Here is an 11098-nt window from a genome sequence, read left to right on the forward strand (position 1 = left end):
GTGAGCTCAAAGTCCCGAGGTGTTATTGGGGTTTGTACCCACAAACCACTAACCCAGATGCAACAGTGCCATCAACTGAACCAAGTTGATGCCATCTGAGTCCTGCCAACCTTTATACAATACCACACAATGTTGTATTTATCAGTGCATTCGATTTTGGGAGCACATCACAAAACACTTTGCCTCGTTGATCCGGGTGGGGAGGGGGGTTGAAATGGGTGAACGGCGGGGCTAAAGCTGACCAAAGGCAGGGTCATAGTAGAGACTCGTAGCGTAGTGATTAATGAGCTCACCTCGCAAGCGAGAGGATCGCGGTTCGATTCCCGGGCAGGGTGAAAACTTTGGCAAGTTTCCACATGCTTCTGTTTACCCACCAGTATGCAGAATCCACTGGCGGATTGCTTTCCGGGAGCCATATTCCCTCAAAAAAAAACGTGGTCACGCAATCACAATTGTGCGCAATTTTGGCTGCCGTGTGTTTCGCCCACAAGATATAAAGTCATCCACTTTGCCACGTATTCTGTGCAGCGCTTTGAGACTTCTCAAATGCAAGGATTATTATTCTAGAACGTGGGGAGAGGGGGATTTCAGAATGGAGTTTCATGGAGCGAGGGCAGAATGGTTTAAAGCTCATCCACCAAAAGGGGACGTGAAGCAGGCTGGTGTTCACTAAGCAAAGGAAGCGACACAGACAGTAGAATTGTAATAACAATCATCCTCGCATTTGATATAGCGCCTTATCACGTCTTCGAGACGTCTCAAAGAGCTTCAGACAATATACTTTGAAGTGAATTGACTGTATATTTTGTGGGTGAAGTGCGGCAGCCAATTGCGCACAGCAGTGGAGTTTGTAGAGATCACACAGGTACAGGGTGGGGGTAAGACTGTGCAGGGATTTGAAAGCGAGAACAAGGATCTTGAATTCAATCTGCCGGAGTCAACAACAACAATTATCATTTATATAGCGCCCTTCACATGGGGTAGCGTCCCAGAGTGTTTCATGGGAGTAATGGGGAGCCAGTGGGTGTACCAACGTTAAATGTTTTTTGAATTACTGTAACTCTGAAAACTGTGATGATACCTGTTAATATTTTTATTCAGCATTTGTTAACACAGCTTCACATCAGAAGGAAGGTAGCAAGGAAGGAAGGATGAACGATTATAAAACACTGAAGTAGTAAAATTATGATCTTATATTGGAAGACCTTCCCTACTGATATTTATTTACATTAAAAACATCGAAACATAACTTGCGGTGCGAAAAAAAAACATTCAGTCTGTGTTCAGAGATACAAGAACATTTAGTTGTTTGAAAACAAAAGCAATTCTGTCTGGTATTTGGTACAGCTAAACACTTGGAGGAAAAAGAAAGTAGTAGTCCAGCTTTTGGGTCACGCGTTCAGCTTGGGGTTTCGTCCTTCAGACTCATAAACTGCAGGAGGAAATCTGCCATCTGTCAGAAAAGAAAATATTATTAATATTATAACAATACAATATTACATTTCAAGTCCCAGGGCTATTAATAATAATAGGAAGAAGATGAAGAAAGAAAGTGTTGCTTGTTTCAAGAACAAATGAGATGTAATAGAAATAATAATAGATAGAAAATAATCTCTCGGTAGACAGTATATAGTTTGGGACACGACATGTCAAGCGATAATAATGATAATAATAATCCTTGCATTTGATATAACGCTTTTCACGTCTTCTAGACGTCTCAAAGCTCTTAACAGAATGCGCTGAATTGAATTGACCGTATATTTGTGGGCGAAATGAGGCAGCCAATTTCACACAGCAGTGTCCCACAAAAGGTCGTGGATTGAAAATGACCAATTTATTATTGGTTTGTTTCTTGGAGGGATTATTATCAGTCGTGTGGCGTAAGGATGGTGGAAGGTAAACTGGATGAAGCTCAGTCTTCTTTCTCCTGGCAAATTCTTATGTTCTTATCAGTTAGCACTTCAACACTCCTGTCTCAATCACTCAATCCTCTCCGCTCCACCATCAGGGGATGTGCTTTCAGCCACTATGCCCTGACTTTGCCTCTGAAACGCTCTGCCTCAATCATTCCTCCTTGCCTCCTCCCTGCCCTTCTTCAGATCGCACCTAAAGACTTCAAGTGATTTTACTGAAAAGTGTAGTTACTGGGTGTTATTGTAGGTGGACGCACAGCCATTTTCAGACAAACAGCTGGGGATTGGTGACTAATTTTATCTGGAGGAATGTCGGCTGTTTGAAAAGAAGAACTCCCTTCTCTGGGGGGGTGGGGGGGGGGGGGGGGCGCGTCTTTGAGATCTACCGTGCAATCTGTGTTTCATGTCTCATCTCCAGTGCAGATTGACATTCCACGGTTACATAAATCATAAGCACTGACAAAGACTCCGGCATTCCTTGTGGACCGGAGATGCACCAGTGGCCAAACAGGGAGTTTACATAATCCTGAAAGTACACACACACACACATACACACAGCAACACAATACAGCAATGCACATACAGCAAAACACACACGTGTGCACCAAGCACACACAAATACGTGTGTACAATTGGAACTTGGAACTCATAAAATCTCGGTGCTGCATAATTGGAGGCGCCATCCTTCAAATGAGACATTAAACAAAGCCGTCTACCTGTTCAGGTGGATGTTAAAGATCCCCTGGCGGTACTTGGGGGAAAAAAAAGTGCAGAATTACTCTCTCCTAGTGCCGTGGTCAACAAACCCTCATAAGTGATACTGGTTATTCACTTCATGGCTGTTTGTGGGATATTGCTGTGTGCAAATTGGCTGCTTTATTCGCCTACTAAACACACAGTAAAATACTGTGAGGCGCTTTGAGACGTCCTCCTGACGTGAAAGCTGCTGTGGGAAACGTATGGATTATTCAGGGTTGTTACGGGCTGGGGAATGAATGCCGGCCTTCCCATTGTCGCCCACATCCCGAGATTAAACAAGGAGGGAAAAAAATACACTTGCCTCCTTATAGTTTCCACCTAGAGCCTTTTGCCAAGGTTTCTTGTTGAACACTGGGAAGTCATTCCTTAAACTCTGAACCTTTCTGGATGCAGAGCCCTCCCACAGCTGTAAGATGTTCTTCACCATCTCATTCCAATGCAAGTTGTCCTCCAGTCTTTTGGCGTCTTCCAACAGGCCTGGGTACACCACATTATCACTACTGGAGTAGTCATAAGGGAGGTCACTGATGCTCTTTTTCCCCATCAAATGGCCTGCAACAAAGCAAGGAAATGAGCACTGAAACCAACAGCGTAATGCGATGTGCATGCAACGGAAAAGGTGGAGCAATAAATTCACCGGGAGGTTACCAAGGAAGGGAGAGAAACGTGGGAGCGAAGATAGGAAGATGTGGGGGTAGGATTTCCAGTTATGATAATAGTAATCCGATCTAAAATAGGCAATAGCGACAGTTGTAGACCTTGTGTGAGATCAATCTGCTAAGAAAAATAATTATCCTCGTATTTGATAGAGCACCTTATCATGTGTTTGTGGCATCTCAAAGTGCTTCACGGGATGCACTGTTCTATAATTAATGTAAGGTAAGTAAAAATTGTGAATAAAATCGCTATGACCTTCCCCACCATCCCTGCCCCAGTATGTTGCTGCCTTGCCCGCTCCACCATTGGCGGGTGGGCCTTCAGCCTCTCTCTGCCCCCACCATCTGGAACTCTATCCCAAATTTCCCTCCACCTCACCCCCTCCCTTGCCTCCTTCAAAACCCGCCCAAGACCCTCCTCCTTGCCCTTGCCTTCAGTCACCCTCTTACCCCTCCCTTCCCTCGGGCACGGATCCCTGACTATCCAGCATCTTGGAACGTGCTCCTGATGTGAAATATGCTACACAAATGAAATTGGCTGCCATGTCTACCTACAAAAACACACATTAACTACACTTTTCAGTGTAGTTGCTGTTGTTGTATATTATCACCTCCAACAATGCAACTGTGCTGCTTTGAAGTTTATCTTATACTATGTGATTCCAAGTCCCGACATGGGACTTAAACCCACAAACCTCTGACTCAGAGGCGAGAGCGTTACCACTGAGATCGTCTGACTCAGCTGTTAAGAGAGACATGAGAAGTTGGAACTTCGCACACTGATAAGGTGAGAAGGTTAAGGGGTGACCTGGAGGAGGTCTTCGATATTCTGAAGGGTTCGGAGTATCAGATTAATAGGCAAAATATTTAGGTGAAAATATACAGTTTCCTAACAATTTTGATATTTATCACAGTGAATGTGCTGTGAAAGATCATTTTAGAGGCAGAATCAATACCGAAGAGATAAGACAGATACGTACATGTTATGATGAAATCTGCTAAAATCTAATATAAATGCAAATTGTTGTTATATCACTCCCTTCACATGGGATAGTGTCTCTCAGCACTGAAACTTCCGAGATTTAGTTATAATTAATCGGTATTTAAACACAAGCAGACCATGGCACAATTGTCATCACCAGTACAGCACATATTTTGGAGTGAAGTCCTGTAGCTTAGTGGTTAGAGCACTCGAGAGGACCCGGGTTCAATTCCCAGCAGGGTGAAACATTGGGCAAGTTTCCTTACTCCACACGCCTGTTTACCTAGCAGTAAAAAGGATCCTAGTTGTTAGTCGATTGGTGGATCGCTTTTCCAGACGGTAAAAATTCCTTCAAAATAAATACAAATAATTTGGTTACTCAATCCACGACTGTTTGCGAGATGCTGCTGTGCGCAAATGGCACAGGAATAATAACAGGAATGAATCTGTTATTACAAATGTTAGCATAAGGTGGCGCAATCCGATCACTAATAAAACATTAAGGCACGTATAACTTGCAACCCTACCACAGTGCATGTCTCTGTGGAGGCTATAATGATCACAGAGTAGAGAGAGAGGTGCAATAAGAGGGAGTCAATAGGCAGAAATTATTTCCACTGGTCGATGAGTCAGTCACTTGAGTGCGTCAATTTAAGGTAGTTGGCAAAGAGCAAAAGGGGGTGAAAGATTGGGGAAAAAATTGAACACAGGGTTGTCAAGATGTGGAATCTGCGTGTGGTGATCGAGCCAAGGTTCATTTTAGCTTTCAAGAGGGGAGTAGATAACTTCTAAAGAGGAGCAACTTGCAAGAGTAGGAGCGAAACAACAGGTAAATGGGACTTAATAATCCTTGCATTTCATATAGAGCCCACAAAATATACAGTAAATCAATTTTACAATATATTCTGTGAAACGATTTGAGATGTCTCAAAGACATGATAAGGCGTTTATATGAAGGATTATTATTGTTATCACCACATCGTCGCAAAGCCTTCAATGATCCAGCAGAGACAGAAAGGACTTAATGGCCTTCTTCGGTGCTATAAATGTCCATAGTTATGGGTTCATTACATGTAAAAGATTGAAAGAAAAAGGACATTATTCTGCTGACAACGATTACATTTGTAGATGTTCTGGCCAGCGTTGTACCAGATAAGATCGGTCATTCACTTTGTGGCTGTTTGTGGGATACTGCTGTGTAGCTGCAGTCACTTGCAAAATACACCGTCACTACACTTTACAGTAAAATTCCACACATCAGTTACCTCCTTATTGTTATATTGTGGTGAACAAAGTGACCCGACAGATCCATTTCACCATCAATAAATAAAGCTTAACTTTAAATACAACAACAGAATTTACATAGCGCGATTCATAACACTGTAGGCTCTCAGAGCCCTGAATCATGGAGAGGGAAACTTAAAGGCTACAGTCATTTAAGATTTACATTTAAAGGAGCTCGTTTTTTTCCCTTTTTAAAGGATTACTAGTTCTTGTTTTATCGTTGGAATATGTAAAACATTCTTCGTATTTAGACGGCAAAACCGCCTTCAATTTGTAAAAAGGCTAAGAGTTACTATGAAAATAAAATACTAATCTTTACATTTGATGTAGCATCCTTCACAGTGGGAGGAAGTCTCAAAGGGCTTGACCTGATTTTTAAAGTAAAGTGTACTGAATGCATATTCTAGGCGAACGCAGCAGCTGATTTGCACACAGCAATGTCCCACAAACAGATACAAAACGAGTGCCCAATTATATTTGGGGGATTGTCAGTCAGGACACCAGGAGAAACTCCCTTCTCTTTTCAAATAGTGAGTGCCAAGGGAGGGATCCCCTGTGGGGTTGGGATGCATGGAATTTCCATGGGTACATGGGATGGGTACATTTGGTTTGGATACTCTTAAGCACGGTGATAGGTTTCCGGACGTGTCAGACACCTGGCTGAGCCCCACAAAATAAATTCATGCATCAAAAAGAACCTATTGACTGCGGGTAGTGAAAGTGGGAGTGAGGTGAGAGAGGGACGGGTGTCTCACCTCCCTTTCCCCTCCCACCCAACACTCGATCAGGTTCGCTACAAGCGGGTAGGAGGACTAGTTACACCAAAGAAAAACTCAATCCAATTCTTTTTAGAAAATCAAAATCTTATCCCTTCTTCTCCCCCCCCCCACAACACACATGCCCAACACAAAATGATCATAAAACCAACAATCATCCTCATCTGAAGTTTTAATAGATGGCAGAGATATGATGCCTATAGGTTCAATCATTGTAAGTCACGGCCCAGAGCTTTAAAGGCATGTTAGCAAAAGCAGAGGCTTGTTTTGCTTTCAGCCACCAATCTCATCAGTGGCATAGACATTATTCTCTATGGCGAGAATGACTGTGCCTCTCCACATTAGGTTTCCCACAGACTTTGCCGTAATGTTCAATCACTTTATTAAATACTAAAATAAAATTGCATTGGCTTAAATATTGTCTAGACTAAAGGCTACTTTAATCTCTCAAATACAGTTATGCAGATAATTGAATTCTGTGTTTTCAAAGTAAGTGGATTATTGCAATCGTCAATCACAGTGTTCCAAAGTCTTCCAATATTGGGTGGACTGGTTTTGTGGAATGCCGTGATGTGAAAATATGTTGTTGATGCTGTTGAATGGGGTTCATTTATTATTCATTATTTATTGTTATTATTTATTACCAATGTTCCTACCCGGCGTGAAAGGTGGTATGCAAATACAAGTTGTATTTATGATCAAGTAAAGCAAACCCCGATAAGCTGTTTTATCTTGTGCAGAACAGTAGAACCAGAGGACATGGTCTGCGATTGAAGGGGGGGGGGGTGGTAAATTCAAAATTTGTGGAAATTAAAGACTTGCAAATTATTAGTTGCAAACTGGTGAGCACATAGTTGTGTGGTTTTGAAGATCAGGTCATGAAGTTATGAGATACATGATTTCCACTGTAATCCGGCTGATCTCGTGCTTTTCAGCTGAGTGCCATGGTTTGCAGAGAGGTTTGTGGGCTGGGGAGGGGGTGACAGGGCAAGGAGCTGAGTGGGAGTATTCCCTGCCCCTAGTGAGCGGTTTGCCTGCCCCTCCAAGTCCTGCTGAGGAGCCAGGTTGGCTGGGCTGTCATCAGTGGTCCCCTGGACTGATGCAGACTTGCCTGCCTCAGAAACCAAGACAGCCACAGAGGGTTGACTTGACTCCCACATTGCATGACCAAGAGTACGTCAACTCAGAGCCAATTGTTCTGACCTACAGAACAAGATGACGTAACCTTTAAATGAGAACTAAACCAGGTCAGAGCTAAATCAGAAAACATTTTTCAACAAAAAGAATTGTGGAAATGTAGAATTCACAACCTCCAAAAGATTGTGGATAACGCGTCAGTCAAAATATTCTATATTAATAATTCTTGCATTTGTTATGGAGTCTTTTCAAGTCATTAGCCTATGAGCAGAGATTGGAGCAACTGAGACTTTTTCTGAGACTGGGCAGAGTATAAAGGGATATGGTATACGGGGCAGACAAATAGGAATAAATTGGGCATTAATCAGCACCTAAGAAAATAGTTATAAACGTTTTCTTCTGATACTTAAGCGCTCCGGGACACTACCCCACGTGAAGGGCACTATATAAACATTGTTGTTGTTGATCCTTGTTAAGTCCCTGCTCTATCACAGTTCATCAGAAGTTGTGTCTGTATTGCACATTTTGTTAACATATTTAGCATCGATGAGGGCTTTGAAGGTGAGGAGAAGAATCTTGAACTCGATCCTCTGGGGATGGAAAGCCAGTGAAGCCGCGCGAGGATGGAGCTGATCGGCTCACATAGCTTAGTGGGGGAAGAGGACACGAGCTGCAGAGTTTTAAATAATCTGCAGTTTGTGGAGGGAAGAGGTGATAAGTCCGACTCTAAAGATCCCAGAGGAGGGGGCCGATTTCTACGGAACAGTTGCAATCAGTTCTTGCAATCAGACCAGAGAATCGGCAACACTTGAAACTATTAAAATGAGATGGACAGATACATCCCATTGAGTCGAATGAAAAAGCTTTGTCAATTTCACGCAACAGGTTTGGAATGATATCAATGGGAACAACTTTAAAGACCATACACGCAGGGAAATAAATGCAACCTAACCCGCTCCCCCATCCCCATACATCTCCTCGACCATCACACATACATACACACACACCTCCTCACAACCACCCCCCATCCCCACCCCCACACACAGACTCACTCCCCTCACACACACACCTACTCATACACACCTCCTCATCACCCCAACACACACACCTCCTCACCCTCCCTCACCCACAGTCTCATACTCCAACACACACACACCCCTCACACACATAAACACCTCCTCATATACATCTACTTGTGGAGTCCTGCAGCTCAGTGGTTAGAGCACTCGCTTTGCAAGCGAGAGACCTGAGCTCAATCCCAGGCAGAGGGCGAAACCTTGGGCAAGTTTCCTTCCTCCACACAGAGCCTAATAATAATCCCTCCAAAACCAATAATACAAATTGGTCATTTTCAATCTACGACTGTTTGTGGGACATTGCTGTGCGCAATTGGCTGCCGCGTTCGCCCACAAATATACAGTCAATTCACTTTACAGTGTGTTCTGTGAAGCGCTTTGGGATGTCCTCCCGACGTGAAAAGCGCTATATCAAATGCAAGGATTATTATTATTATTATTTTTACTCATACTTCACACACACAGATACACACCTCCCCCCCTCCACCCCCACACACATACCTCCCCACATTTAAACACAAATGCCTTTTCATCTGCAGGGTCAAAGCTTTAAGCTAAATCATATTGTTAGGCAAGAGAGTTGACTCCTCTTGTTAGAATAGCTGGGAGTCACCCTGAGCAACTTACACCTGTTGACAAACACCTGTTTAACTCTGAAGCCCCCATTTCTTTTACAATAATACTTTAATCATTTTAACTCAATAGAACTACACACACACCCCCATCCCACCCCCCTCTTTTCTCCTCTGTCCTGAAGGCTTTTTTCTAAAAAAAGAGGGAATATTTTTTTTTAAGAGTTAAAAAAAAGTTGCCCCAAAAAAGGAAATAAAACGTTTTGCAGAAACACTTTTGCACACACAAAAAAAAGCACACAAATCAACCGCAAAATCGCAGCAAACAATTGTCGACCAGAGATGTTTGAACAATAACAACAATATTATTGATGCAAAGTGTTCCAGTAAAATCTTTTCCCTTTTTTAAAAAAAACAACAAAAATAACATTATGTCCTCATATCTTGACATATAACCTGAGATAATAATAATAATGATAATAATATGAATATGATGTGTTATTTTAATATTAATAGCATCATTAGCTTCTGTGAATTGTTTTCCCCCTTTTATTGTAAGATTTTCCTCCCTTTTTTTGGGGGGGTGGGGAGGTGGGGGGGGGGGGGATCAAACATTTTATCCCCTTTTTTTAAAAAACATATTATGATTATCACCATCATTTTTTTGTTGTTGAAATTACCTGTTGATATTGCACAGAAGCTAAGACCTGGTAACAGGGAAGACATTCACAATTCGTGTCAACCACAAACAAATCAACAAACACACAAACAAAATAAATAAACACACAAACAAAATAAAGAAACAAACAAAATAAATAAACAAACAAAATAAGTAAATAAACAAACAAACAAACAAACAAACAGCCCCCCCCCACACACACACACACACACTCACACACACACCCCCAATAATGTGTGCGTTTCACAACTCAACTCACCCACTGCCCAGTGGCTGCCTCTGGGGAACATTTTGGCCACTGCTCTGTCCCCTTGGTCTGGCACGGGGGCCGCCAAGCCATGGTGCAGCTCAGAGCTGCCCACACTCAGGACAATCAGAGAGAAGAGTGAACGGTATTTCCACAGGATCATTTCACAGCCCATCTCTCTCTTTCTCTATCTCTCTCTCTCTCTCTCTCTCTCGTTCTTTTTTCTTTCTTTCTCCTTCTCTTTCACTCTATCCCAAACCCCAAACCCTCTGGCTGGAGCTAATCTCACCCAAAGCTCTTGGAGAGTTGTTGCACAGGCTTGGCTTGGCTTGGCTTTGGACTTGACTGGTTGACTTGACTCTCTTGGCTCTCAGCAACCTGAGGTAGGTGTCTCACTGTCTTGTCTTGTCTACTCCCTCTCTCTCTCTCTCTCTCTGTTTTTTTTTGCAAGGCTGTGATGGGAATTTATAACAAACCATGACGAAAGGGGGGTTGGCTGACCAAATTAAAGTAGCTGACGATTGCTTGCGTGATAGTCTGTGTGTGTGTGCTTGTTTGGGGAGTATATATCAAACATCATATTGTCCTCCCACCTCTGGTTTTATTTCAAGAGGTGAGTTGTTGCCTATAAACAGCATCTGTATCATGCTCTTCACCCCCCCCCCACACACACACACACATACACACCATCTCCCCCAACCACCCACCCACACATCATCTCCCCAATCCCCCCACCCCACTTACACATCATCTCCCCAATCCCTCCACCCCACCTATACATCAACTTCCCAATCCCCCCACCCCATTTACACATCATCTCCCCAATCCCCCCACCCCACCTATACATCATCTCCTCAATCCCCCCACCCCACTTACACATCATCTCCCCAATCCTCCCACCCCACTTACACATCATCTCCCCAATCCCCCCACCCCACTTACACATCATCTCCCCAATCCCCCCACCCCACCTATACATCATCTCCCAATCCCCCCACCCCACTTACACATCATCTC

General features: G+C 43.2%; 1 protein-coding gene across 1 annotated transcript; it reads right to left on the reverse strand.

Annotated features, from left to right (window-relative positions):
* Positions 1-1076: 1076 nt before the first annotated feature.
* Positions 1077-10357, reverse strand: grp (gastrin-releasing peptide). Its single transcript, NM_001292953.1, is given in 3 exon segments — positions 1077-1453; positions 2974-3224; positions 10094-10357. Coding segments are annotated over 3 exon segments (468 nt in total). The 5' UTR covers positions 10257-10357; the 3' UTR covers positions 1077-1399.
* Positions 10358-11098: the final 741 nt, after the last annotated feature.

The sequence above is a fragment of the Callorhinchus milii genome, unplaced genomic scaffold (assembly GCF_018977255.1).
Source record: "Callorhinchus milii isolate IMCB2004 unplaced genomic scaffold, IMCB_Cmil_1.0 Scaffold1, whole genome shotgun sequence".
Taxonomy (NCBI): Eukaryota; Metazoa; Chordata; class Chondrichthyes; order Chimaeriformes; family Callorhinchidae; genus Callorhinchus; species Callorhinchus milii.